Below are 27,719 nucleotides of genomic sequence, written 5' to 3'. Positions count from 1 at the left end.
GTCATGGGGTGTGTGGGCTGCTGGCCTGACCTAATGTCCTAAATACCTCAACTTTCCATCAATTAATACCATCTCATGTGACACAGCTGGGATTCATAGCCCAGTTGTTGTGGGAGTCATAGGAACAGATCTGGAAAACCAGACTCAGAGATCAGCTTTATGGATTAATTTACAAAGAGCTGTCAAAATGCTCACCTGAGAAATACAGATAAGCTATCCAGGATAGTGCATCTTGAAGAGTGGAAGAAAATGTCACAGGAGAATAAATATTAAATACATAGATTTATTATGGGTTTTTAAAATAAATATTTCATTAATTTCATAGAAATAAAAATAAAAGTAGCAGAATCCTTTTGAGACAGAAGTTGAGTTTCCTTAGAAGCAATGGCTATTGGCAATACGCTTTTAGGACAAAACCAACACTATATAAAAAACTAAGGACCATTTAAATAAAGGACATAATAATAATATTGTGCTTAAAGCTGTATCAATATCCACAAGGAAGAGGGAATGTTGTAGTACGTAGAACAGGTGTAGGACATGCTTCATAGAGCTGTTAATTGTGTTATGTACACAGAATATGAAGCTTTTTTGCCCTTAAATAAAAAATACTCCAAAGCATTCTCCCCAGTGTCCATCCTTCTGTGCAATGTTTGTCACCTTCAATAGTAGAAGCAGCCAAATGCAGCCACAACACAAAACAAGCTGTCCTGGGGAAAACAGAGAAAGGCTCTGTGTTAGTCAAGGCAAGCTTTGTACTAGTCTAGTGGAACAGGCAAACCTCAGGGAACATTTAGACCAGATTATAACTGTATGGTAATATATAGCACTTTTCTGTCTTTTATTTAAGTTTCTTATTCACCTCACTTGTGGCGTAACCCAGGTCAGTGTATCTGAATGTCAGAAGCGCCTCAATTTCCTCCATCCACACACCCACAGGTGTCAGTTTAAAATAAAATAATAATTAAGTAAAACCTTGACTTTGTCTTAGTCCTGGATTTCAGCCATGTTCCATGACTGCGGTTCAGCAAAGTATGTCAGAAAAGATTTTGTCTCTTGTGCTTTCTCTCCCCACCAGTAAAATGGTGTGATAATAACCACAATAACTTTTGTACTGTACTGTGTCACCTACTCAGAGAACTTTTACTATGTTGGCTATTATACCTAAGTATGTTTTGTGAACAAGGATGTAAATCAGGCTGTTTTCAATAATCTTGATTCCTTGCCTTCTGGTAGTTGTTTCTTTTCTGCTCCATATTTAAGGTCACTCTACCTCTCATAGAAAAGCAAGTAGCTCTGCACTTTCCATGAGAATCCAGCCCGTACTTACGTTCATGAACACGTCGTGAGCACAGCTGTCAGTGTCAGCGTCCCAGAAACATCGTGCAGCCATGCTAGACAAAGGAGCCAGACAGGGACATTACCCAGAGTTCATGTGTAATGACCTAAGTGATCACAGATACTTCCCTTGAAAACCAAACTGACCTTGCTTTAAAGGTAATGGAATTTGGAAGTGTGGTCCTGAATCCCAAGCCTAGTTTTCTACTGCTGAATTCTGTACCACATGCTTTAATCCCCTCTGTATGTGCTCTGCTTTCAAACTCACCAGCTCTCAACACTGCCATCTTCACTGTGCAGCAGGGCTTGAAACCTCATTGCTATGGTGCTTAAGAATCTTTGACTTCTGGCCTATGCATATCAGTGGCTAATTTAGCTGATTTCTTCTTGTCCTTCACCTCCTGCACCCTCATGGTACATACTCCCAACTTATTTATAGGGAGCTATCCTATTCCCTGGAACATGCCATGCTACGAGACCATGACCTCTTCAAGTCTTTTTGTACCTATACCCTCTGCTCCCCGACTATCCTGATGGATTTCTACACCCAAGCCCTATCCTGAGCACAACCAACCAGACTATAACAGGGTATTGCATGAGAGACCTTGCTGCTGCCTTGTCTAAAGGCACTGACATTCCCTTTTCTCTGCTGCAAGGGTCCCACTCCCTGCCTGCCCCAGTCAGCCTCAGCTGACAGGATTCCTTTTGGGGCACAGTCCCATAATGTATGAATGACTGTATTAAGGTGCATTTTGCATTAAGGGTGTCAGTGATTGTATTTCAATCTTGCCTCCTGTCTGTTGCAAATTGGAAGATTTCTCCAACTGCTCTGTCAGCCTGTGTGGCTGGACTTCACATTTCTGATCAGACCACCTGAACACTGAACTGTTCACCCTGGCACGGTGCTTGTGGAGCAGCCTGCCTGCAGAGACACATTCCTGACAGAAGCCTGAGCAGCAGGTACACATATTCCTCTCTGACCTCCAGAACAGGGAGGCAGCAGATCTGATTACAGCTCTCCTGCACTTATCTTCTGGTGGCGTACCAGGCACAGTAATAAAGATAAGCCCAGCAGATAAAGCACATAAACCTTGTGAGCTGCTCCCTTTGCCTTCTCCCTACCCACGAGTAATGGAAATCTACAGCCCATTATTGCAGCCAAGAGGAATTCTTTCGTCTGACTGAAGGCATCTGGAGCTGACTGCAAGTGCTCAGCACCCACATGGGAATCTAGGCTTGGTTCCCATGGCAGTATTGCAGGGGGATTATAGAAATTGAAACTTCTGAAAAATGTAAATGAAGTGCTTATGGAAGCTTTCTGGCTTTAGACAGAAGTGAGTTACTATGTTTTTTGTGCTCCAGCAGGGCCTTGGGAATGGATGGCGGGGATGTACCCTAATTCATCATGAATACAACACAAAATGCTTCTACCACACTCTTCAGAAATGATTTTCAGCATTTCAGCTTGTTAAGAACCACCGTAGAGCAAATTATCACTGCTAATTCAACCAGCCACAACCTAAGGACTGAAGTTGCCACTAAAAGAGAAAAGAAAGTGATTTACACTTCACCATCTGCAGACAGATGTTTGTAGCAAGGCAAGTTGGAAGCAGCTTCCAAAGGGAAAAAAAAACACACCTAAACCCAAAAAACATGCTAGAAATACAATTAGAAAATGCAAAACTTACTTCACTCCTTCTCCTCTCTGCTCTCCAATGACAACCTGCACCACCATCTTGTACCTGTCAAATCCCTCCTCTGGAGAGAGAAAAAAAATATTAGTGAGAACAATAACTTTTTAAAAATATGAGTCCAAGACACAACCCTGAAAGCTAAGCTTTTTGGCTACAAAGCAAGTGGCTGTACAAGCCTATGCAAGTAGCCAAGTGGACAGACTGCCTCGTAAAGCTTCATTTTCCTAGTATGGAGTACCATGGTTTTGCTGGAGTTGAAGGGTGAACAGGGTAGTTGTCATCCATAAAAGATGCACTTAAGGCACAAGACACCTCTGAGCAGCTACGCTGTGTGTCAGCCTTCTGTTTTGACAACTTTCAAGAACTGGCCACATGGAAAGAACATAAATTAGGCTGCTGATGGACAAAATGCAATTTGAAAAAAACGGTCTTATTTTAAAACTGTTTTGATGCAAAGGTATTGTGAAATTCTTCTGCCCCACAGGTGTTTCCTTTGTTTCTGAGTAGTATAAAAGGCCACATAATAGCTGTGTTATTTACGTGTCTTCAGAGATGTGCTATTGTTTCACAACAGTAAAGAAGTACCTCTGGGGCACAGGCCAGATCTAATCAGGCCATGGCAATGTTCCAGAAGCCAAATCAGAACAAGCATGTTTAAAATCAAATATAGATCCCAATGCCTGTCCCCAACAAAGCAGTGTCCTGGGACGACTCCAGCGCCCTGTTTCCACTGGAGGATTGAACACAGCAGCTGGCACCGCTAACATCCATCAATGCTTATCAGAGATGCCAGCTGATAAGAGTGGCCACCCCGGGCCAGCCTTGCTTCAGGCTGCTGCCACTGTGGTTACACACTACTGAAGCCAAGCCCTGTGCAGAGGAGCTCAGCATGAACACGTTCAGGGACTACAGCTGCTGCTGGCTTTAAAGCAGATGTGTAATTCTGGGAGAAGCACAAATCCACGGCTCCTGCCGAGGGTGACTGCGTGTCTGTGCCACCACGTCAGGCCAGCCCAGCAGATGGAGCACCAGCGTGTCCCCAGGAAGAAGGCGAAAAAAAGTGTCCGTGCCAGCACACACATTCATGTACTTATTCCAGCACAAAACTCAGGAAACACCTGCTGGTGCCTGCACGTTTTTTCGTGAACTCAAAAATGCTGGAGGGCATCCCGTGCAGCAGCACAACCTTTTTCCAGAGCTGTAAGGCTGTAGTCACTCCCCTCCTTGGCTGACTGCTCCTCTCTACCCCTTCCCTGTGCCCCCTGAGCCTTGTTCTGATCTCCACTGCTATTCCAGCTCTAACCCACAGCACAAAAGGAGCAGGAATGATTCTGTTTATGGAAGCAAGAAGCAATGAAACATCACTTCTTTCTTCTCTCTAATGCAGCTTCTTTCCCCCTGCAGACCCACCAAGTTTGACATCACACACTTGCCAAGCTATATGAAAACAAATCTTGTCTGCTTGAATTAGGTCTCCAGTTCCACAGGCAAGGAATATATAGGACAGATTGCTTCATACCAGCAGCCTCGAGTCAGTCAACAGGGAAGGAATACATTTCAAGTATAAAGGAAGAAAGAGGAATCTTGTCAAAAGGGAGAGGACATGGCAAGAAAAGAAATTACATCCCCAGCAAACCTGCTTACCTTTCAGTCTGTCTTTTATTGTGTCTGATAAAGACTTTGTAAGCTCAGGCATTTCTTCTGGGATGTACTGTACATTGGTCAGCTTCTCCTTCAGTATCGCATGGATGCATTCTTTTACTGTGGACGACTTAAATCTATCATGGCAACAATAAAAAAAATAAAAAAAAAAAAAGAAGAAGAAAAGTGCAACAGAAAGTTCACACAATGAGCAGAAACATACACAATGCCAAATACCTCCTGGGAAAATGTAGCTTTTATGTATTAGAGAAAAAAAATGACAGATGACAAGCCACGGGGAAAAAAAGCCCTGCTAAAATGGAGATATTGCCAAAAGCCAAACACCTATGAATGGGTAAAACCAGCCCCACTGGAAGTTGTCCCTCCAGCAGCATCCTCCCCTCGGTGGGTGTCACAGCTGGGGGGATCCCGGTGCCCCCAGCCCCCCGCGCTCCCCATTCCCAGCGCCCCGCCGCCTCAGCCAGCCCCCGTGCCCAGGGACGGCCTCCCGACATTCCCTCGCTGCTCCCACACTCCCGGGCCCAACCGCCCCATCCAGCCCCGCACCGTGCCGGCCCCTCTGTCCCCGCGGCCTCACCGGTGCTGGAGGCCGGGCCGCAGGCTGTACGTGTTCTCGGCTGCTCCGTCCGGGCCCAGCTCGCCCATGGCCCCGCAGGCCCCGGCGTTGGTTACCGGGACAACCGCGGCGCTTCCGCCGCCCGCCCCGCGCGGCGCCGCCCCGGCCCTGAGGCGGCTCCGTGTGCGTGGGGCTGAACTCCGGGCTTTATGTCTCTGCAGCCTATGGCATTGTTTTGGTTAAAAAAAAAAGAAAATAAAAGGTTTTAGTTTGTTTGTTTTTTTTTTTTTTAATAAGACTTGTACAATGAAGCAGTTGGTGAATAATTGCAGGCTGTTTTAATAACTAGAATAAATGGTACAATTTTGCAATGTAGAAGATGCTGAGGTGCTGGAGCAAGTCCAGAGAAGGACGGTGGAGCTGGGGAAGGGTCTGGAGCACAAATCCTAGAAGGAGCAGCTGAAGGAGTTGGTTGTGTTTAGTCTGGAGAAAAGGAGGCTCAGGTTCCCTTATCCCTCTACAACTCCCTGAAAGGAGGATGTAGCCAGGCAGGGGTCAGCCCCTTCTCCCAAACAACCAGCAACGGGATGAGAGGGCACAGCTGTTCCAGGGGAGGTTTAGGTTGGACATTAGGAGGAATTTCTTAATCATAGAAAGGGTGATTAATATTGGAATGGACTGCCTAGGGAGGTGGTGGACTCACTGTCCCTGGAGGTGTTTAAAGAAAGACTGGATGTGGCCCTTAGTGTCATGCTGTAGTTGTCATGGTGGTGTTGAGTCATAGGTTGGATGTGACGATCTCAGAGGTCTTCCCCAACCTGATTCATTCTGTGATTCTGTAAGTAAAGGGTTTGAAGAGGTTGCTGCCTGGGGTGCAGCTGGAGGTGTGATGGGGAGAGAGTGGGGTAAGACAGCCTGGCCTCACTTGCTGCTTCCCCGGTGCCCCACTCCTGCCCAAAGCAGCCGGCAGCCACAGCCCCTGCACTCAGCCTTGCCCAGGGCTAGGAGGCTCCCTTCCTGCCTATGTACAACACATCCCAGACATCAGGGACGAGATCCCAGCCTTGCTCCTTTCCTCCAGCAACTTCTTAAATCCTCCAAAAAGGCTTAAAATTCTTGCTCCCCAGAATCCTACCCCTTGTGCCCTTTTCCCTGCCCATAGAGGCTGTGTGTCGCAGGGACGGACGGCTGCATGTGCTGCAGCCCCTGCTGAGAAGCTGACATTCTGTTTCCTCTGCAGGTTATCTCGAAGCAGCGATCTTTGTGATTGATTGGGCTTCCCACGTGCAGCGGATGACACGGCTGAGAAAGGTCCTTGTGTACCTCACCCAGCTCTGAATGGAAACAGTGTGAAGGCACAGCCAATGCTGCTGTGGAGTGTTGCCACTGCCATGGATGGGAGGCTGGAGGGGAGCATGAACTGTGACAGCGCTAGGTGTGCCTGGAGGTGCCCCTTGGGTACAGGAGATGTGAGGTTCACCGAGAGAAAACACTGCAAGAGTTTTGCTTGGGATGTACAAGCATATCCCAACTGGTGCCAGATCCTGTCCCAACCTGCTCTGAGCATGGATGGGTTGACGAGACCCTGAGCAGCAGCAGCTCCTAATTTCCACAGACTTTACAAGCACTTCTTGCTAGAGATGGACCATTAGAGTCCTTAGTACCACTGGGCTGGGTGTCAGCTCTGCCCACCAGCAGGTACACTCACTGTCATGCTGGAGAGGACATAGTCCCTTGCCATACCCATGTGGCACCTTCCCATCACAGTTACCGTTACTCTGCCCAAACCCTGCAGGTTTCTGCCTGTTAAAGGAACAGTTTTGTGTCTCTGTTCCATCCCTCTACTTACTCACTGCTTACCGCTGCTTACTCACATCCACAGGACGCTGCCTGTCCCCACAGGGTCAGATGTTGCTTCTCATGCAAATCATTTGCAGAGATCTTCATAATTTCTGAGAAGTATCAGAAAGACCTCAAACTCTGTGTTTATTTGCAAACACTATTAACCGTTTCCTCTTCTCACCCCAGGCACTCAGCTCCCGCCTGGGTCAGACCCGCAGATGTGAATTCAGTTAAACCGTTGGGGGAAGGATCTTTGGAATGTATGAGCTTCTCTTCCTCAGCATCTTTTTGTTTTTGCTTTCCCACTTGGGAAGCTGTTCCTTCTCCTGGACTTCAAGGTCAAGCAGCTCTGGGCTTCATGAGAGATGTTTGATCACAGCTTTCTTTTTCTTCTTCAAATTTTTAAGTGCTCCTTAAATACCTCAGATGCTTTTAAACCATTTTGGGGCTGACTCTCTGCTCTTTGAGGTGAGTGCTCAGGTGACAGCTGTGTGCCCCAGCAGTGATGGCTGCAGAAGAATGGGCCCTCCTCTGGGTCACAGCTGTGTTGATGGAATTCACCAGCTTCTGGTTGGAGGAAAACTATGACTTTTGTGCTCCAATGAACTGGTGTGACACGTCCTTACTGAAGTTGCTGTTTCTTAGTTTTAAAGAACAAACTGACTTCTCACTTATTTCTGCTTATCCTTCCTTTTTAGACTTCATTTACATCTTTTGGTGACCAAATAGAAAAGGACTGTCCTATGCAACTTGCCATGCTCCAACTCAGAGAAAGAATTTATATTTTTTTAAGCACCAAAGGACCTTTTTATGACCATGTCAGCAAACCCCAAGATGTACAATCTACCCCACTGGGCTGGAGCATATTTACCAGCACGAGTAGGGAGCTGCATCATGGTTGGGGCCAAGCTGTTTTCCTTCGTGCTGGAGAACCTGGTGGAGGAGCCAGGCTGAGCTGTGCTGGTCTGGCAGGGTGCAGGCAGGGTTCAAAGCCTGCCTGAAGCCCTGGGGCTGCTGTGGGGCTGGGGCTGTGCTCCTCTGCAATGTCAGCACCTGAGCCTAGCGCTGCTGCTCACCTCACTTTCCTCCACAGCAGCTTCCTAGCAGCTTGATCTTTTCTTTTATTCTTTTCATCACTGTGGAGTTTTTTTTTCAGAGAAAAGGGCATCTTGCTGTTGCTGGTTTCTCATGGACACAGCAGCCTCCCCGCCCTGGGTACCGGTTTATAGCTATTCAAGTGTGCATTGGAAAGTTTGAGCAATTCATGCTATGATTCTAATCAGCCCTTCACTGCTGCCTCATGGGGTGGGGAGGATGAGCCAGTTTTTCCTGCCTATCCCTGGCTTGCTGAGTTGTGATCTTGGTGGTGATACCCATCACATCTTCCACCTCTAGAAACCAAAACATGTGGCAAGTGCCAAAGAAGCCTTCCCACGACTGGCTCAAGTGCCTGGTGTCACCATTTGGGGACATAAAGCCTCAAGGTGGAAACGCCTCCTTGCTGTCAGTTTTCTTGTTTCTGGAGTTCAGCTCAGTTTAGTTTAGTTTATTCAGGGTTTTTTTCAGTGGGAAACCAGGAAATTATGAAAGAAGAGGTGATGTCCAAGTCAAAACCCATGTGCACCCTTGCACATGGTGGAGAGCACTCTCCCTTTGCCGCCCATCCAGGCAGCATGGTGACCTCTGGCCAGGTGGCATAGAGAGGTGACAAAGTAGGTATGGCACCCAGCCTGGCTCTGCAACTTAAGCACTGCCAGGAGCTCATGAGAAAGGAGTGATGCTGCAATGCCAGGAGGAGACTGGAAAAGAGGACCAAGACAGGCTGGACTGAGGCACCCTCCCAGGGTGAGCCCTGTCTGCCCCAGCTCAGAACCCGCTCCTTGGCCATCCTAGTTTGGCCATCCTTGTGGCATGGGGTTTATGGCTGAACCTGATGATCCTAGAGGTCTTTTCCAATCTCAACGATTATATGATTTCATGATTCTATGAAATTCGGGGTGGCTGCCCCAGCCCACTTGCCTGCCAGGGACACGTTTGAAAGTGAGAGGTGAGTAAGCCCCAGCCCCACAGCTTGTTTGTGGAAATTTGGAAAAACATTAAAGTCATCATTAGAATCACAGAGAAGTGGAAGAGCGTGCTTTCACCACTGGTTATTTCCTATGCCAGTATTGGTCAGTGTGGTGAGAAGGGAACATGGATGGCAAAAAATTACAGAAGTCTTCTGTTCCGATAACAGCACCCTGGCCCTGGGCACCTGCCCTTACTCTCTTCAAATCTGAGAAGAAATTCACCTAAGGAGGCAGAACTCATCCTCCTCTCCCTCCTCCTCATCTCCCATCCTATCCCATCCTGGTGAGAACAGCCAACCAGTTGGTGTCCCATGGCTTCTCAGACCTTATCTACTCAGTGCCACACATCCCACAACACCACTGCCTTGGGCACCCAGTGGGAGCACCTGTGGATGACTAGGAGCCCAAGATGACTTTTACTTATGGGCCAGGCTCAGAGCTGAGGCCGTGTCCCTTGTGGTCCCTGCCTCCTCCATCCCTGGAAGCTTTCCCCAAAAAGCATGCCGGCTCAGAGGTGCCCATCCCCACTGCTTGGCAGCTGGGCACCTTGTATGGGAACATGCCAGGAGCGCTCGGGAGGGGAAGGGGCCAGGTCTGGCTCAGCTGATCCTTGCCTTTGTGGGGAGGAAGCTGGGGGTGGGAGGCAGCCCGGGTTTCCCTCTCGGGCAGAGATGGGTACGTTTCACTTCCACCCAGCCCTCGCTGTGTACGACAGAGAACAAGCTGCCGCTGTGGGGAAGCAAGCACAGAGAGCCGGGAGCGACACAGCACACACGGCACAGCACCTCCCGCCTGCCTGGGCAGGGGACACAGCGGCTCAGCATGGCCCCAGGTGCCTCGAAGAAGTCGTGGGGCAGCGTGGAGGTGGCCCTGGCTGACCTCTGTGTCATCCTGCTCTGCTGTGAGCCCATGCTGACCTGCTGCCGCCGGGGTAGGTACAGGAGTGTGGCAGGCTCACTGGCACGGCCGTGTGATTTGAAGCTGGTGGAAATGTCTAAGGGCTGGGAGCTTTGTAGTTAAAAATTAGCTCTGGCATCAAGAAGGCAGAAACCCCAAAGCTTTTGGGTATGTGCAGCTGAAGCAAAGGACTTGGGGATTCTTGGGGCAGAAATGGGATTAAAGGATGGAGAAGGGGACAGGTCCCCAGATCACAGTGCTGACACAGAGCTGTGTTGTAACACAGTGATGGTGGTTGGAATTTGGTGTTGAGCTTATGGGTTTGCCAGTGGGGTGTGGAGTTTTCTTTCTAGTTCTCATGGCTTCAATCTGCACACTTGGGCTGCACCTCCTGGTTTGGACTCTATCCTGAGGGATCCAGGATCCTCGCTCTGAGTGAACTTTGTGGGAGGAGGAGAGGTTGAAGGGAAGGTGTGAGTCTGGGCAGGGTGAGTGAGAGCTCTGATGAAGCTGTGTCTCCTGTTCCTTCCAGCCCACTGTTTCTTTGGTGGATTAATGTGTTTTTTGCCTTGAGGGTGGGGAGAGGGCTGGGTATCCCTTGGAGCAGATGTTACCTCTGGAGCTAGGAAAACATGTAAACCAAACATCTACTTTCAGAAGTCCTCCAAATGCTTCATTTATTGTTGGCAGTGGCACTAGTAGGAAATAAAGCCCTGAACCTGCCAAATATTTCTTGTTAAACACAAGAAATCCAAAACATGGCAGAAATCCCATCTCTTGGTGTGGACATCGACACAGGCAGTGCCTCCTGTGGGAACTGGGCCACTTCTTCCCTCCTCTTGTTTGGTCTCAACCCTCATTTCTCAGCCCAGTTTTCTATCTGATCTTGTATTCACAGAATTTCCAGGTTCCTCTTCTGGTTCCTCTTCTGGTGACGCTGAGGTTATGATCTTTTGGCCTCAGGCCAGAGTTGGAGGGATGGGAGGGACTTTGTGTGCAAGCCCTGGGGCTGCTATCAGTGGTGATTTCTGAAAAGGGAAGACAACTTTCCTTTGACAGAGGCTTTTCAAAACTATGGTGGTTTGAATAGCTTGGTCGGGTGACCCATGTGAAAATGCTTCTTCCCACATTTCATTGTTCTGAACAGAAATTAATACAACAGCTGTTCTGCTGTGTGGGGCTGGCTGAAGCTGGCACACATTGTGTGCCTGGGCTGTGTTTGCAGCATTCCCACCACGCAGGATGGATGAACCCACCGGGATAACGGGCAGGGAAATGGGGTGAAGCAGCAGGGGCTGGTGCTAAAGCAGAGGAGCCTGTGGCTCTGGCTGCCTGGATTCTGTGTTGGGAACAGCCTGGCAAGACCAGCTGGAACCCCAGGGCCTGGCTGCCCACGCACACATAAGGAGGGGACAGGCCCCTGGAAAGGGATGGCACTGTAAGCTCCAGGTTGTTCTTCCCTGTCAGGCGGTCTCAGGCTGGAGATAACAAATACTGTGCCATGGGCAGCCCCTGCCTGCTCTGAGCTCCCTATGCAATGCTCACTACAGCATTGTGTAGTGGGGAGAGCCACAGCATCCCAGCAGGAAGCCAGGTATGTGATGGGCTGCACCACAGGACACTGCCCCAGCAGTCAGACAGACACTGTCCCTCTGCTCACTTTCAGAGTCAATCTCAGCTGGAGAGAGGATAACTCAGACATCAAAATACAGCATATATTTAAAAATAATACAACCCCCAGAGTCTGTTTTCCCTGGTACAGTTGTTCAGTGTTAATTTTAGATAGCCCAGAGCACAATTTGGTGTGCTGAAACCATTTCACAGTGCAGTTGCTACCTCTGAGAGCCCCTCTCCAGCCAGCAGGCATAGGTTTGGAATGGGAGAGACATGGACAGATGTACCTGCCCATGTCCCAGAGTGATGATGTGGACTGGGCTTGCATCCCTGGCTCCCACACAGGGGTGTGGTTGTTTCTGAGACCTGTGCCTGCTGTAACCATGTCTGCTCCCTGTATCATCTCTCCCAAACAGTGACCATCTTCCCAGCGGTGTTAACTCTCCCTGAAGGTGACAAAGCCACTTTCTTCTGCAATATCTCTATGGAGAATGACTCTGGTTCAGAGTACAGCCTCAACTGGTACAAGGAGACCCACCACAGCCAAGCCCAAAAAACTGCTGAGATCAGCCGATACAAGCCCGTGACGGAGACAGAGAAGTACCGGCTCATCAACCACACTCCTGTCTTTGAGATTGAGATCCTGAACCTCCACAAGAATGACTCAGGCTCCTACTACTGTGGATTGATCACCTTCTATGAGCCCGATAAAGTGATGGAGAGCAACCGGTCCCAGCTGATAGTCACAGGTCAGCCATGGGGCTGAGCTGAAGGGGATGGGTCCCGAGCCCGTTGTAGCTCCAGGGGTTAAGGCAGGCAGTAACCTGCTGGCAGAGGACCTGACGTGGGTCAGGAGAGCACAGCCCTGCCCTGTCCCATCTCCTTTGCACCCTGGAGGAAAAATGGGACTATGACAGCCTACCTGGCACTGAGCCCTTTCTGAAGATAGCCCCCATGTTCCCCTGCTGCCTTTCACAAGGACCATAGAGGCCATGTTACACTCCTGACCCGCTGTTTTATTCCCCCTTTTTTGAATGCCTATTGCAGCAGCCCCCCAGATAAATGCTACTGATGAGCCAGAGATGGAGGAAGGCAACCCTTCAGAGCACATCAAGGCCATGCTCCTGGGCATCCTCCTGCTGGCTGGAGTGGCTGTGCTGCTGATCTTTGGCTACCTCACCTTCACATACAGGAGAGGAGGTATGATTCCCCTGGAGGCCACGCAAACCCAGTTTGGGACCTGGTGTCACCCAGATGTCTGCAGCTGCCTGGGGTACACGGACTGGTTCAATGTGTTAAACTCAGCTGTGGCATACCCCTGTGGAACAGATATCTCCATGCTGGGGGGAGAGGGGTGCTTTGAGCCCCACTTGCCCTTTGTAGAGCCCCCAGACCATGTGCAGTGGCTCTACACCACTCGTTAGTGTTGTGCCTTAATGGTGCACTTGAATCCCTCCCATGCACCTTGCCCAGGTAACTTTGGAGCACCTCACCCTGCTGAGTACAGGGCATCGCCTCAGACACACCACAGGCCCCCAAGGACTCACAGAGAGTTCTGCTGCACTCCACTAATCCCAAATGAAACCCTAGACTGTGGGCTGGTGTCTCACTTGTCCTTGTAATGCTCTGGGTGTTAGACCCTACGGACAAGGAGGATGTGTGGTGAAAAATTGTGGTGAGCTCTTTGGTGGGGCTGGGCTTACATGGCACACAAACCTCCTCTAACCAAGTGTTCTACTTTGCAGATGTGCAGAAACCACCAAGTGAAAACATGCCAGAGGTGAGTTTTCTGCCTCTATAACCCTGCTGTGCTGCAGGAGAGCACTGTGGCATTGCTGGGGCAAGGAGGGTGCTGGGCCTTCCTTTATCAGCTCTTCACAAGCATCTCACTTCTTCTGTCTTCTCTGCTGCTGCTTGATCTTTTTTGCACAGCTACAACTGCTTTTCTGCACATGCAGAAGCACAGCCCCATCACAAAATCAAACAATCCAAGATAGGATGTGACTCTCTAATCCAATTCTTCTTCAAAGAAGGCTTATTTTTGACAGTGGGTTGTGTTGCTGTAGAAAATGAGAGGATGTTTCCCTCCGATATATCAAGCTGAAATTTATTTTGCTGCAGCTGGCGCCTGTTTTCCTCTCTGTTTAACCAGGCACCTCTAGGAGGGATCTGTTTCCATCTTCTCTCCTACCCCATTTATTAGGTGGCTGAAGGCAGTGAGTAGGTTGCCCTTCGCTCTCTCCTCTCTGGGCTGAGCAAACTCAGCCCTAGGCTCCTCTCCTGCACACTATGCCACCTTAGAGCCCAATGGAGAGGTTGGAAAGGGGCTCCTAGCACAGCTCTGCCTTCCATGGCAGGGCAGGCAGAGAGTCCAGCCTGCCTGCAGAGGCAGAGAGCTGAGACCCCAAGGCTCATGATGTGGTTGCTCTGTGCATGTTCTACCCCAGGTCTGTGCATCTTTCTGCTGTGCATCACTCTCACCCTCCCAGGATGCTTCAGAGCTGATTTTGGCACTTGCTGTAAGAAGTGTACCAGGGCTTTTGCTGGGGATGGTGGGTACCTCTGGATGTTGAACCACCACAATGGGGTTACCTTGCAGAAGGAAGACAAGCTCCCTGTGGTGTCCATATCCACTGTGGATTACGGTGTGCTGGAGTTTCAGAGGGACCAGAGCAGCCCAGTGCCTCCCAAGACTCAGCCAGTTGAGCAGACTGAATACGCCACCATCATCTTCCCTGAGGAGAAACCTGTCACACCAGAGCGTGGCAAGAAGCACCTGGATGAGAGGACTCGACAGCTGCCATCACAGCCCTGCTGAGGGTCAGGGTCCCTCCTCACCAGGGTGTGGGCATGAACAGGCTACCCCAGCCCCTCACTCTGGGAAAATCCAGCGTATCAGGACTAAAGCAACATAAATGCTGCTGCTGGAGTCAGCATTGAACAGTCCTGGCCACAGTGTTATTTTGGCCATGGGGTGGGTACCACAGGATGAGGAAGGTCCCTGCTGTGCTTCATGTGCTGCCTCTTCACTCAGGACAGGGAGAATGGACTGAGGCAGAGCAGTGATGCCAACAGGTCTGTCCCAAAGGTGATTTACAGTATGCCTCAGATTTCTACCTCCACCCAGTGCTCTCTGGAGTGGCCATGCTGCTTCCCTGCCCCCGGTCTGAACCAGCTATCAAAGCATGACTGTTGAAGAAAGTGCTGGAGGTCAGAACTGGAGTGAATCCTGTGAGATGCTGCTCACGGGAGCCCAAGGCTTCTTGCAAGCTTCTTGCTCGGAGCAGAGGCTGCCCTATGTACCGCTATTCAGAAATCCCTGGGAAGCAGGCAGCTGGTCTTCTGCTTGTCTCCAGGCATTTTCCTCCTCTGCATGAGGGGTAATCTACCCTGTGTCCCTCCCTCCCCAGGTGGGAGTCAGATATGGCCATGGGGGAGAATAAAGAGTTTTGTATCCGAGGCGTTTGCTGACTCGTGATGGCAAATGCGTGGGCAGCAACAAACGGCTCTTGCAGTGCAGGGCAGAGCTGGGAGGTGGCAGCATCTGTTGTGGTTCCCCAGCCTCTCCGTGACATATGCAAGCTGCTCTTCCACAGAGCTGCTCTTAGGAATCTAGAGAGGTCGATGCTCATTTTCTCCTTGCCCCTGTCTGAGCTGGTCACCCAGGCATGGCTGCAACCCAGCATTCACCCTTTATCAGGCTTGTCTTGGGGCACTCACCTACTCCATGGGAATGAGAATCCCTGCTGTGCCAGGGGTCTGGCTGCCATCAGCCAGGGCAAAGCTCATACTGTGGTGCTCAGTGCAGCTTTTTTGGCTTCAAACTTCTACTTTCTCTCTTGAAAGAGATGTGCTACCTGCCAGAAACCAGAGCGGAAAGAAGTGACAGATGCTCGAGAGAGGAGAAACCCCAGTAAGGAGTGGCTTTGGAGGTAGCAGAGGCTTGCCAGGAGAGTGTGAAACTCAGTGAAAACTGAGAAGAGTCACTTGCATCTCACGCTTTGGCAGCACTGTCAGCAGGTTTCTTCCTCCCTTACCCCCAGTAGAACCAGCTCAGCCTTGTGGGAGGAAACCTGGGCATTGGGGGAAGGGGTGAGGCAAGCCAGGCACCATATCTTATACTCTGGAAAGTCCAGAAGAAACTTCCAGATGGGACTAGATGGGATAAATATCCTTTTGGGATAGCTTACCCCTTTCTTCAGTGTAGGACAGTGGACGTAGTGTCCCCTTTGGTCCTCAGTGCTGCTGAAGGCTCCCAGTAGCCTCCACGGGCAGTGCCATAACTGCCCATAGCTAACATAACTCATGCCAGTTCATGGTTCAGCCCACGGGGGCTTTTTGCCAGCAGCAGCCCTGCTCTTTGCCCCAGCAGCTCTGTCAGAGACCTGCTGTGGCCAGCAGGGCCCAGAAAACGAGGCAGGAGACAGATGCAGTGGGAAAGTGGGAGCTCAGTCAGCACTTCTGCTTTCCTGTCAGCCACGACACTGACATAACTGAGAGGGTGGACCCTGCTTCATATTTTCCATCCTACCTCTTAGGCAGCAGAGGTGCCAGACCTTCAGCACTTCCTGCACTCCCTGGCTGCAGCTATGACTCCTCCAGGTGCAGTTGGGGCGAGGCCTTTCCTCTCTGGTTGGATGGTGGTCTGCAGCTGACAGAGGCTCCCAAGCCATCCAGTGGGGTTGAAGATGTAGCAAAAGCATCTCCCACTGCCTTTTGGGATGGGAGAGCATCCAGTCTGCAGCAGTGTCTGTGCCCTCCATTCCCCATCAGCCTGGCTGCAATGCTGCCCATTGCAGGGAGGAAGGCTGGGGCCTCAAGATGCATGGGATGAGTGCTGGGGATGCTCCAGGCTGCCAGACACCATCTCCCATCTCTGCTTGGAGCATGGGATGGCCAGCACTGACAGACATGAGCTATACTCGCCTGCACCTGGCATGGCACTGGCTGTGCTGGCTGAGCATCCCCAGACCAAGCAGTGCCCTGAGGTGGGTGTCAGGCCCCACACTCCAGTATCCTTCTTGGGAATGGGAAGTTGAGTATGTTTGTGTGCAGAGCTCTTCATGCACACATGTGCAAGCACACACAAATGCTCATGAACACACAGATGTGTGAGCGAGGTACCAGACAAATTTGTGTGCGCACCCAAATATTTGCACAGCTACTGTACCAAATACTACCCCCCTCATAGACACACATCCCCTCAGGCTCCCCATCCCTGTGCCACAGCTCCTGCTGTGCTGGGACCCAGAACCAGCCAAGGGGGGGCTGTGGGTGCTGGAGCTGCGGCATTTCCTGTACAGTCTGGTCTGGCAGTTACAGCAGCAGCTTCCGACTGCGGGCACCCAGCGCTCCCTCGAGGAGTGGCTGCCACCACCTCAGTGCCAAAATGCTTCGTCAGCCCCCTGAGACCACACACCAGCTGAGACCTCTGGAGAGCCTCACCCTGGTCCCACACTAGGGTCCTAATGATGAGGAATGGTCAGAGCCCTTTGGGAGACCTCAGAGAGCTGGGACCGGTCCTGTCAGCATCTGCAGAAAGCTGGATGAGTGGCAGCATGCCTGGGCTATACCTAAGCAAGCAAAAACCTACTACATGGTGCTTGAGAGCCAGCCTGGCTCCTTATACACCCCAGCCTTGATTAAAGGCGTTGGAAACAACATGTGTGAAAGCATCTCTTCAAGAAACCTGAACTTATAAAGCATGTCTAGGGAAAACTGGACAGGCAGATGAAGATGGAAAGGAAATCCTTTCCTGCACTTTGCAGCTGTGTCTTTGAGGAGAGCTGTGCCATAGAGCAGCAAAGCACCGTTCCTGAACACCAGGGCATTGCAGGTGTTGAGGGGAGAAGGGGTGGTCAGGCTGTAGGACAGCAGGGTCAGTTTCAAGTGACCACTGTCCTGGGCACTGGGATGTCTCAGAGGTTTTTGATTAGACAGTTTGGACTGGAGGTGATGCATCAGGTATGGGGTTATTTGTCCACTGGGTTAATGAGATGGCTTTTGGGTGGGACCAGTCTCTCAGGAACTGTCACTGAGCTGTTGCAGTCTTACAGAGTATCTGTGTTTCTTCCTACACCCTCATTCTGCTTTCTCTAGTTTTGCTTTGAGCTGTCTCCAGAGTTTCTTCTCCTCTCTCTTCTTCCCTTTGGTGGGATGTGATGCTCAATGAGGGAGATGACAGTCCAGATCCTGGTGCATGGGGCTTGGAGGGCCAGGCAGGAGCCCTGTGTCTGTCTGCTCCTCTGTCCCAAGACCAAACCCACTGCCCATGGCACTGGCACAGAGCCTTGTTGGAGGGGGTCCTTATGCCTGGAAGCTTGCTCCTTATGCCTGGAAGGACCATCACTGGACAAGGAGCCTAAACCCATGTGGGGTGATACCTGCCCATATCTTCACATCCATCTGCCCCCTTAAATCTCTTTCCATTGCTCAGCATCCCTCTCCATGTGAGAAGTCCAGGATGATGGGGCAGTCCAGCTTGAGCATAGCCCCCTTTCCAGAGGAACTGATCCTCCTCTCCCCAAATCAACCCTTAGACAGGTGGACCCTTCTGCTCCAAGGGTTCAGCATAGAAGGGAATCTGTAGCTACTGCTTGTCCCTAGAGCTGGTGGGTTTCATCATGACAGGGTGGCAACCATTCATTGTCAAATGCATCAAGGCTGGAAGGGGATTGAGGCACAGAGACCTGCCATGGAGCCATGTCTCAGGAGGATATGAATTCATCGTCTGCTTCATGGAAGCAGAAAAAAGAGGATCCGGGAAATTCTAGACAAGTCAACCTTCCTCAGCACCCAGAAAACTGCTGGAACAAATTACCACCAAGTGGCAAACACTGACAGGGCAGTGCTGGGGATGAGAACACAGATTTAGCAGGAACTTGTGTCAAACTATCCTAATTTTCTCTTCATTAGGGTGACAGACTGGGTACTACAGGGAAAGCGTGAGTGATGCTATCTTTGTGCTGCCTTACATTACATTCTCATAAGCAAATGAGGAAATGGGAAATTCTGCCTCTGTGGGTGGATGGATTCTCAAGAAGCTCTATGCCATGAACAATTATCAATAGCTCGTGCAGCAGACACATCCAACAGAGATTTTCTGGGGAAGCCAGGCTCACATGAAAGCAAGATGCTATTGAAAGAGGGTGTAGGGGCTGTTTGGGTGGGGGTTAAGAAATTGAATTCACCCTGATGACCTGGAGAAAAGAGAAAAAATTTCCTGAAAGAATGACTGATGGAAAAGAATTGGGTGTGTTCAGCACAGGAAAAAATGAGGGAAGTCTTCAGAAGGGGAAAAAGCCTCAGTATGAAGCAAGCAGTGAGAAACATTTAGGGTTCTGCCCTGTTGCTTAGATGTCAGCTCATCTGTCCTGTAAACCTTGATGTGCTCATGGACACAGCATCCCCACTGCTGAGGGCATGTTCCTTTCTCCAGTCCTGCATGGGGTTGAATGCCCCTTTCTGCCCCTTCCAGGGACTCCTGGCAGGATGGGCCAGGATATGGGGTGACCCATGCCAAAGGAAGGGATGGATGTCCCAGCAGGAATGGGGTGCATGTGGGCCAAGGAGAGTCCTCATGAGCAATGTGGGCACTTTGTCCCTTGGCTGGAAGAGTGGGGAATGTAGAGGCTGACACATAGTGAGAGATGAAGAGGAGGAGAAAGAACTTTGGGAAACCTTCCTGCACACACAGAGGCGGCTCACCCAGGGGTGGGAGCTCAAGTCAAAAATAATTTCGTACTGTGCAAAAGCAGCAGGGAAATTACCACCCAGGCTGCACCTTGTGTGCTTCCTTCACGCATCCCACGGAGAAGCCATGACCAGTGTGCCGGAGTGAAGAGGATTGGCAGGGTCTGACCCTGGCAGAGGCTGCCAGCCCAACGAGGTCATGCTGTGTGCAGGACACAGCTTGTCCCCACTCCCTGCTGAGGCTGGGCTGTGGGGAGATCCTGTAGGAACAGCTTTTGTTTCCAGGCAGGTACTGATAAGCAGCAAGGTGCTTGGGCAGAGCCAGGAGATGTGTGTGAAATGGAACAGGATGTTGAAGCAATTTCGTCTCTGTGGGTTTTTCTAGGAAAGTCCCTTTAGTAAAAGCAAGTCAAAAGCTTTAATAGAGGGACCAGCACTCGGCTGTCTCAGAGATGACTATGAGGGCTCAGCACACTGTGGGTCGTGATTTGAGTTGTGTTGCCATGACGTAACAGGGCACTGGTTTCCATCACAGCCAGGTTTTGAAGGCAGGGACCCGTTCCCACACGAGGAACCAGGTATGCCTCTGTATTCCCACTGAGCAGTGTGCCAGAGGGGCAGTGTTTTGGCCCCTGGGGTGGGAAGTGTGGGGAGTGGTGCCTGTCCCATGGGGAGAACCCCTCTGCTCTGTGTCAGCAGCCTCGAGGAGGAAGAGCTGGGCTGAAACCACAGATCCTTGTTTGGGTGAATATGAGAGTGTCCCCAAGGGGCTTCTCCTCCTCAGAATAGCTGGAGGTGTTTAACACAAGCATGCCCAAATGTAAAGGGAAGGCCTTTCTTGCATTCAACCCCACCAGGGTAAATCTTAGACAATAACACAGAAGGGGTCAAGAGGACTGGCAGATACTGCAGGGTGGGAGCTCCATCCTGGTCACCCTGCTGCTGGCTGGGTCCCCATGCCACGCTTGGCCATGGTGCCAGCTGTGAGGCCAACCCTTTCCCTACTTAGCTCCCACCTTCTGCACCATGAGATTTGTAGTCCTGAAGACCCCTTCAGGATACATGAAGAAGGTCCCTTCAGGATACATGAAGGGGTCCTCTATAGACATGATGGCCCCAGGGAAAGGAATGAGAGGAGGCCAGAATGATCTGCTGCTTCATCTCTTCCTCCTCATGCACCAGCCCTGAGCCAGGGATGTCCCCCAGCCTCATTCTGTGAACATTGAAAACACTGGTGGGATGATCCCTCCTTCACTGTCCTGCTTGTAGTTCACTGCCCCAGCCCAAGCAGGACCCAATGAACCCATGACAGGGGTCTTTGCAAAAGGGTGGCTCAGGGTCTATCCATAGGTTAGAGCTTTCTTCATAAGCCTCCTGAAGACCTTGTCTTGGCTTCCCTGCTTCCAAGCACTTTCTGTCCTTCCAGTCCTGCTCCAGATGATGGTATCAAGGTGTAATCAAGAGTGGAAGGAACCTCAAAGAAGGAAAATGTGGAATCTGAAGGTTTGCTCTGCCCTGGGATCTCCTGGTGTCTCCTGGCTCTGCTCTCACAGGAGGGTTGTGAAGCTGTTATAGGGCTTTCAGTACAAACTGACTTACTGGGTTTTCCCTTCCAGCAGCAAAGATTAGAGCCTCCCTGCCAGGCTGTGGTTCCTGAGATTTACCTACATGGACTGCCTGGAGCTAAACCTGCCTTATCAAGATCTTTCTCAAACTCAAGCCCTGTTATCATTTGGCATCTTATCTAACCTGCTTTCTTTCCATGGGATTTGTCCTGGATTGCTCTCCATGGGATTTCCTGTAGCTGGGTGGCAGAGGGCTGCAGGCGGCCCCAGCCCTGCTGTTTATACGTTGCCTGGGTGCTCTCAGCTCAGAGCACACCTCATCTCTTTTGGTTTTACGTACCCTGCTATCCTCCCCAACTTTCCACCCTGAAGTTTCATGTTAGGCCTTTTTCTGCCCAAATTGACTGAAAATTAGTAAAAATAGCCCATGGTTGGTGGCAGCTATTGAGAGAGATAAGGTTATCTGGAGTTTTATCAGCTGCTGAGTCCTGCATTTTCAATGGGTTTCACTTTCATTATTCCTAAGCTGGGCAAATCTCTCTAAATTCTCCCCACTGCCGTGAATGTGATGGGCATGGCAGCCTGGCAGGGAGTTTTTTTCCCAGTCTTTCTGCCTATGGACAGAGGAGCATTGTGGCTTTCCAAGGTCAGGGGTTCATGTATATATATTGAGGAAACACACCTTGTCCTTGCCTTATGGGACATTTCACCTGGCCAAGACCTGGTGCAGTGTCAGCAGAGACTCTTGACCCAGAGATTGGGCTGGGGTGGTGCTGCTCATGCAAGAGCAAAGGTTCCCCTCCCCAAGCACAAAAACATTGTACAAAGCGGAAAAGTATAGGGAAAAGGCAGTTGCATATGTGCATTCAAGAGCTGCAACCTTAACTTTCAAGCTTGGTCACTACCCCATCCCCAGCTTCAAGTGGAACTATGAGCACGTGGCAGAGCATTTTTGCAGTGAAGATGGAAGAAATGCACATAACAGATCCGTGGACACTTCTGGAGGATGATGCCCTGCAGGTGCAAGCCTGTGGGCCTGGCTGGAAGGAGTTTGTGCAGCGCCATGCTCTTGGGAGGTAAGGGGCTGCTGACAGTCCCTGTTGGAGTGGGATCAGGGTTGATGAGTTGCCATGTGGACCTTTTTCTTTTTCAAAATTTGTTTGCAGGAAACAGGTTTTTGAGCAAAAGGGAGAGTTTGGAGGTGGATGAGGCTGCGAAGGGTTTCTTCATTTTTATTTGGATCTCAGTGGCTTAATGCCAAACTGGAAAATATGACATTTGGAGAGAATAGTTCAGCAGGTCCAAAGGGCAGCTGCTATTTGGCCAGAATTTCTCCATGTCGTTGTCAAGATGAAAAGAGCTCCTTCAGCAAACAGGGGGAGTTATACCTCGCTAGAACTAAATCTTCTGGGTTTGCACTCAGAGGGTGAGGAAAGGGAGAACCACTGCATGCTGGGGACATGGGGTGATGCCTCAGCAGCTGCTGCACCTGCACCAGGCTGCAGGGCCTTGGGCAGAGAGAGGCTGTGGCTCTGCACAGCTCATGAAAAGCCCCATCCCAAACATTTCCACCCTGAGCATTGTTCAGACACCCTGCTTGAGTGGCAGCAAATGGAGACTCCCATGCAGATTGTGCAAGATGAAGAGCTGTGAGCTGCACACCTTTTGGCTCCTCAAGATATTTCTTCACCTGCCCTGCACCCTCCACCCACGCCTTCCTTCTATTTTGCTTCTTTTATTGTCTTACCCAGACTTGGGCTCGATGCTGGCTTTCCACTGAGCTGTGATGAGCCAGCACAGGTGAGGGGCTGGAGTCCCAAACAGGGACCTGATGCTTCCCACTCCAAGGCCCCCTGGTTTTGGCCGTGGGCCAGGATCCCAAAAGACAGCCTGGCTTCTGAAATCTTTAATGCTGTGGCCAGCCCTCAGCTCACATCCATGGTGAACTTCCCAGACTGGCATCATGCTGTTAGGGTGGGGACAGCTTGGTTTAGAGCTTGCATGAGTGAAGTTAGTCCATAGTCTGTGTTAACCCTCGTCCCTACTGACTGTGCCAAAAGCCTCTAGCTCAGCTTGGGGCACCTGGGATGAGCTGGTCTCCTCTTTGTCCTGACAGGTTTCAGTGTTCCCAGTGCTTTTATAGCTGGTCTTCTGCCAAGGTGCACATCCTGTTCCACATGTGCCACTGCCAAGGCTGGGGCACGGTATTGATGCGAATCTTTCGCCAGAAATGCAGGCGCTGCCGTAACTCCCAGCTGGAGGATCCTGACTTCAGCCTGGACGCTGTGGAGACAATTCTGCACAACCTGGTGATAAAGATCCTCCAGTATTTCTACAAGAAGCCTGTCCAGCCCTCTGACCTGCTGGAAGTGGTGGTGGATACACCGGTGACGGGCCCACACGAGCGTGCCCACTGCGAGGCCTGCGAGCTCGGCATTTGCAGCAGGGCACAGCGGGCCCCGGCTCTGGATGCCTGGAAGTCCCTGATGGATGAGGACAAAGCCAGGATGCACAGCATCGAGTCAGGGCTGGCCTGGCCATCAGAAGTCTGGAAGTCCTTAAAAAATGAGGGGGAGGCTGGAACCCATTGCACGGAATCATGGCCATCCCTGGGATCAGATGACTGCAAGCCCTTGATTGGTGTGGGCAAGGCCAGGACCCATCGCACTGAGTTGCAGTCAGCCCGAGCATGGGTTGCCTGGAATACAAACATGTCCAGGACCTCTCAGACCCTGAAACACCAGGGCTTAAGGCGCCATGAAGCCTCAACCCACCACCCCTCACCCTCCAATAGCAACTTCTCCTGGAAACGGTGCTGCTGCATCGGCAGCTCTTTGCTCTGTGTTTTGGCACTGATCATCTTCATTGTGCTTTATTTTACCATTATGTAGAGGGACCTGGGGATCACAGAGAGGAGTCGGGAGACCAGAGAAGCTGATGAACTGCCTGGAAAATTGGGTACCCAAGATCAGCCCTTGCTCTTGGCTCAGCAAGCTCCCCAGCTCCTGGTGGCATGGCAACACATTGGGATGCCTCAGCCCGGCACGTTGTCCCACAGCCTCTGGGAGACTGATGGGTCTGATGGATTCTTACGGGACATATTCTATATGAGGATGAATCTCCCAGCTACCCCATGCACAGGATTAGGTTTATTACTTGCAAGAATAAAACAATCCCCTTCTCCTCAGCCCAAGAATGCATTTGTGCTTTTTAATTTCTCAAAAGCCTTTTATAGGTGTGTATTGGCATCTTGAAGGGAAGCTTGGGGCTGTTTTTGTCTCCCAGCAGAGCTCTGCTTCCAGAGAGGCACATGGCCAGTCTACCCTACCTTTGGCCAGCTGGGTACCCTGCAGAGGGGGCAAAGGGTGCCAAACTTGGCAAGTGCAAGAAGGCTGTAACAGCAAGTCCAAAGTCTATGCCCCAGTTATGCAGAAATTGCAAGTATTGGACAACAGGGTCTGGGCAAAGATGAAGATGCAGACTCTTGCCTTCTGCTACTTCACCCTGCTGGGCTTTAGGGACCTGGTGGGTGTCATAAAGTTGGGAGGAAATGTGCTGTCCCCATGCAGCCTACCATCTTGACTCTTACGTTCCTTGCAGGGGAGCTGGGCTCCTGCAGAACTTACCCCTGGGCACAACATGTCCTGTGGCCACAGCTGCTTTCAGCTGGGATGGGGATAATTTTCTTTTTTGTAGCTGTTACTGCACTGTACTTTGGATTTAATATGGGAATAATCATGTTGATAGCACACTGATATTTTAGTAGTTGCAAATAGTGCTTACTCCAAGTCAAGGACTTTTCTGTTCCCTGTGCTCTGCCAGTGAAGCAGGTACACAAGGAGCTGGGAGGGAGCACGGCCAGGACAGCTGACCAGAACTGGCCCAAGGGACTTTCCACACCATAGATCATCGGGCTCAGTGGATAAACTGGAGGAGTTGGCTGGCAGGGGCTGATTGCTCTGGGGAATGGGCTGGACATCTGTCAGAGGGTGGTAAACAATTGTAGGGTGTGTCTCTTGTCTTTATTAAGTCTCTATCTCTCTGTTCATGATTGTTGTTATTATTAATATTTACTTTGTTTCAATTATTGAACTGTTCTTATCTCAACTCACAGACTCTTTTCAAAGTCTCTTCCCCGAACTGCTGGGCCAGGGTGTTTTGACTGAGTGAGAGAGGCTGTACTGTACTTAGTTGCTGGCTGAGCTTAAACCACAGCAACTTGAATAAACTTTTGAAATAGCCTGTAGCCTGTACATCACAAGCCTCAAACACAACCATGGTTACCAAGGTCTGTCTTCTCCAGGATCCTGGGGTGAGCAAATGGTGGTGGGGGGGCATGGTGTGCCCTGTGAGAGAGAGCATTGTGAGGGCTGTCACCTGGGAGTGCACTGGGGACACCAGGGATGCCATGGGAAATCAATCTCCATGGGGCCACAGGAGAATTCAGGAGATGCAGCCATTCCCTGGGGAAGCGAGGTGCCAGTGATGAGCATGCAGTCACCAGCTCACTGCTGAGCCCTGGATGGGTTTAGGAGCAATTTAAGAGGCAGCACCCCTTGGTGTGCTTGCAGCATTCTCATCATAGCTTTTGTTTTCATTTGATACCTCTCAGAGAGGCTGGCCAGTGATCCTGGCTGGTGAATGACTTCTTTTAACTCCATCAACTTCCTGGCTTACTCTGCTTCAGTGGCCCCAGGCACCTGCTTCGATAGGATGCTGATTGCTGGTGTTAAGTGGGGGTTTCTAACACATTCATGGCTCCCTCTTCTTTTCTGCTTTCTTTGTGATTCATGCATTGCCTGTGTGGTGGAGGAGCTGAAACACAGACACCAGGGGACATGCTGCTTACCTGAGTAGAAAAAGCTGAATTGAACAACCCTCAAACTACTTCAGGTACTGAAATTGATTTTAGGCCTGTCTATCAAATTAGGCCAACAAGAAGCAGACCTGCAGAACCACTGAGGTAGCTGTATCCATCCTCTCCTGGCTTTGCAAATGATTTGATCCTGAAGATGGGTATGATATCAAAGATTTTGTGACTGGATTAGTTGAAGAATGATGGACTGAAGGGAAAAAAAGGCAAACAAACTCACTGTGGCTCACACAACATCAATCCCTGGCTGTGCAGCTTCCCAGGTGCTGTCCTCTCCTCCCTGCAGTATTCTGAAGAGCCTTTTATGGTACTTTTTCTGCTACTGTAAGGTTCATCTTTATTCTCAGCTAGACAACCTGCAGGCTATTGGTTAAAAAAAAAAAAAATATATATATATAACAAGAAAACGCTGTGTGGTCCAGACGCCGTATGGATTTGGTTGCTGAAGTGCTCTAATCTACTTTTATCCCACCAACCCTTGCCTTCACCAGCGCCTTCTCGCTGCATCCTCAGCAGCCCTGGCCCCGGAGCCACCAGATGGAGCTGCAGATCTCCGCACTGCTCCGGGAACCGCTGGGACCAGTGACCCGCCAGCACTGGGACGGGACAGCGTTCCCCACATGGGGGATGCCCTCCCTCCTATTTCTGTGACCAGCTGCTGCCCTGTAGCATGGTCCCCCCAAAGCCCACGTACGTGGGGATTGTTCTGTGGGTGAGTGCCTCTCACGAGTGCCTCTGCTGCGGCTCTGCCGGGGCTGTGCTCGGATCAGGCTGATGCTGCAGCCCGGACCAGCTTCCTTCCCTCCTGTGCTGGGAGCAGGCGCTCCCTCCCTGCCAGCAAAGATATGGCCAAGTTTCTCGCTGCCATTGCCCACAGCTCTCTTCTTTCCATGCTGAGGTTTTCTCAGCCCCAGTTACCATGTCGGGGTGTCACCCTATTGTTTTGAGAGTTTTAAAGTTTTTCTAAAGGTTCCTATCCTTTCTGATATTTACATATTTCAACTGAGTTTTCTCACACACTGTTCATGTAAATAATAATTGTTTTGCATTCTTCTTTGTGAGTGGAGAGAATTGATAGACTGTTAGTTTGACCGGTGTAGTTGGAGAGATAGCAGTTTCACCCTCCAATCCACTATTATTTTTGCTATTGTATATATAGTGGAGTCAGAAAATAAAGTTTGCTTTTTTGGGTTCTTTTTTCTTTCCTTTTACATCTAGCCTACTTCTGTGAGTTATTTCATGTCACAGTGTGACATCTGGGCTGTCTGCCACCTCCCCAGCCACCCAGCTGCTGAGTGGGAACTCCCTCATCTCTGCCTGAGATGTCAGCTCTGGTGGAGACTACATCCCTGCAGGAGTCCTTGTTTTCCTGCTTGAGTCTGTCTGCTCTTATACAAGGGCAGACCCACCTCTTGCTCCCCTGCAAGTTTTTTACATACCTCCTGTGCTCCCCCTTCCATGGCCTTGTGTGAATATGCTCCTTTTCCCCGGTCCCCTCCTTGCTGCTGCCTTCTTGCCTGCCTGTGTCCTCATCCTGTGCAAGCATGTCCCCTCCCTCATGCAGCCGCTTCATCTCCTCCCCAGTACTGAGAGCCACCTGTGCATACATGGGCTTCTCAGCCACGGCCTCATTTTTGGGGTGTTTTCCAGGATACCCCTTTCTAAACATGCAGCTGTGACCATTATTAGTTTATTAGCAAACTGCCTTCAAAATTCTGCTTTCTGTGACTTTTGGGTTCAGAACAAGCACTTCTGGCCTGGCCAGGCCCCCAGCTGTCATGGGAGCAGCAAGCCCATCCCAGGGGATGAGGGAAGAAGAATGCTCTCTCTGTGGGTTCTGTGCAGGTCCTGTCTGCCCCCCAATTTTTTGAGATTGGGCTCTGCTACAGCCAGCTCTCAGCTCATGCCTGGCACTCA

At 50.5% G+C, this 27,719-nt stretch overlaps 3 protein-coding genes across 4 annotated transcripts; 2 read left to right on the top strand and 1 right to left on the bottom strand.

Moving 5' to 3' along the window:
* Positions 1–269: 269 nt before the first annotated feature.
* On the bottom strand, positions 270–5,432 carry DYNLT2B (dynein light chain Tctex-type 2B). Of its 2 annotated transcripts, none has more exons than XM_002191881.7 (5): positions 5,272–5,432; positions 4,677–4,810; positions 3,027–3,096; positions 1,331–1,394; positions 270–710 (listed from the first exon to the last, which is right to left on the bottom strand). In XM_002191881.7, exons 1-5 carry the CDS (start codon positions 5,337–5,339, stop codon positions 663–665), a joined length of 384 nt encoding a protein of 127 aa, XP_002191917.2. In that variant the 5' UTR covers positions 5,340–5,432; the 3' UTR covers positions 270–662. The 2 variants fall into 2 exon arrangements, with proteins under 2 accessions (XP_002191917.2, XP_030136427.4); XM_030280567.4 differs by lacking the exon at positions 5,272–5,432 and adding an exon at positions 5,019–5,203.
* Positions 5,433–9,851: 4,419 nt separating this feature from the next.
* PDCD1 (programmed cell death 1) lies at positions 9,852–15,131 on the top strand. Its single transcript, XM_030280522.4, has 5 exons — positions 9,852–10,092; positions 12,089–12,421; positions 12,720–12,872; positions 13,418–13,452; positions 14,272–15,131. The coding sequence occupies exons 1-5, from the start codon at positions 9,984–9,986 to the stop codon at positions 14,488–14,490; spliced, it is 849 nt and encodes a 282-aa protein (XP_030136382.3). The 5' UTR covers positions 9,852–9,983; the 3' UTR covers positions 14,491–15,131.
* Positions 15,132–21,762: 6,631 nt separating this feature from the next.
* Positions 21,763–27,013, top strand: LOC101232826 (receptor-transporting protein 4). Its single transcript, XM_072933560.1, has 2 exons — positions 21,763–22,005; positions 23,046–27,013. The coding sequence occupies exons 1-2, from the start codon at positions 21,860–21,862 to the stop codon at positions 23,818–23,820; spliced, it is 921 nt and encodes a 306-aa protein (XP_072789661.1). The 5' UTR covers positions 21,763–21,859; the 3' UTR covers positions 23,821–27,013.
* The last annotated feature ends 706 nt before the right edge of the window (positions 27,014–27,719 follow it).

Source organism: Taeniopygia guttata, chromosome 9 (genome assembly GCF_048771995.1).
Source record: "Taeniopygia guttata chromosome 9, bTaeGut7.mat, whole genome shotgun sequence".
Classification (NCBI taxonomy): domain Eukaryota; kingdom Metazoa; phylum Chordata; class Aves; order Passeriformes; family Estrildidae; genus Taeniopygia; species Taeniopygia guttata.
This window is presented reverse-complemented; position numbering and strand designations above follow the sequence as displayed.

Coding starts and splice junctions, on each gene's coding strand:
- PDCD1 (XM_030280522.4), top strand. CDS start 9,984: ATGGCCCCAGGTGCCTCGAAGAAGTCGTGGGGCAGCGTGGAGGTGGCC. Junction 10,093..12,088: donor GCTGACCTGCTGCCGCCGGG/GTAGGTACAGGA, acceptor TCTCCCAAACAG/TGACCATCTTCCCAGCGGTG. Junction 12,422..12,719: donor GTCCCAGCTGATAGTCACAG/GTCAGCCATGGG, acceptor TGCCTATTGCAG/CAGCCCCCCAGATAAATGCT.
- DYNLT2B (XM_030280567.4), bottom strand. CDS start 5,188: ATGTCGGGAGGCCGTCCCTGGGCACGGGGGCTGGCTGAGGCGGCGGGG. Junction 3,097..4,676: donor AATAAAAGACAGACTGAAAG/GTAAGCAGGTTT, acceptor TTCTCTCTCCAG/AGGAGGGATTTGACAGGTAC. Junction 1,395..3,026: donor CAGAGAGGAGAAGGAGTGAA/GTAAGTTTTGCA, acceptor TCCTTTGTCTAG/CATGGCTGCACGATGTTTCT.
- LOC101232826 (XM_072933560.1), top strand. CDS start 21,860: ATGAGCACGTGGCAGAGCATTTTTGCAGTGAAGATGGAAGAAATGCAC. Junction 22,006..23,045: donor CAGCGCCATGCTCTTGGGAG/GTAAGGGGCTGC, acceptor TTGTCCTGACAG/GTTTCAGTGTTCCCAGTGCT.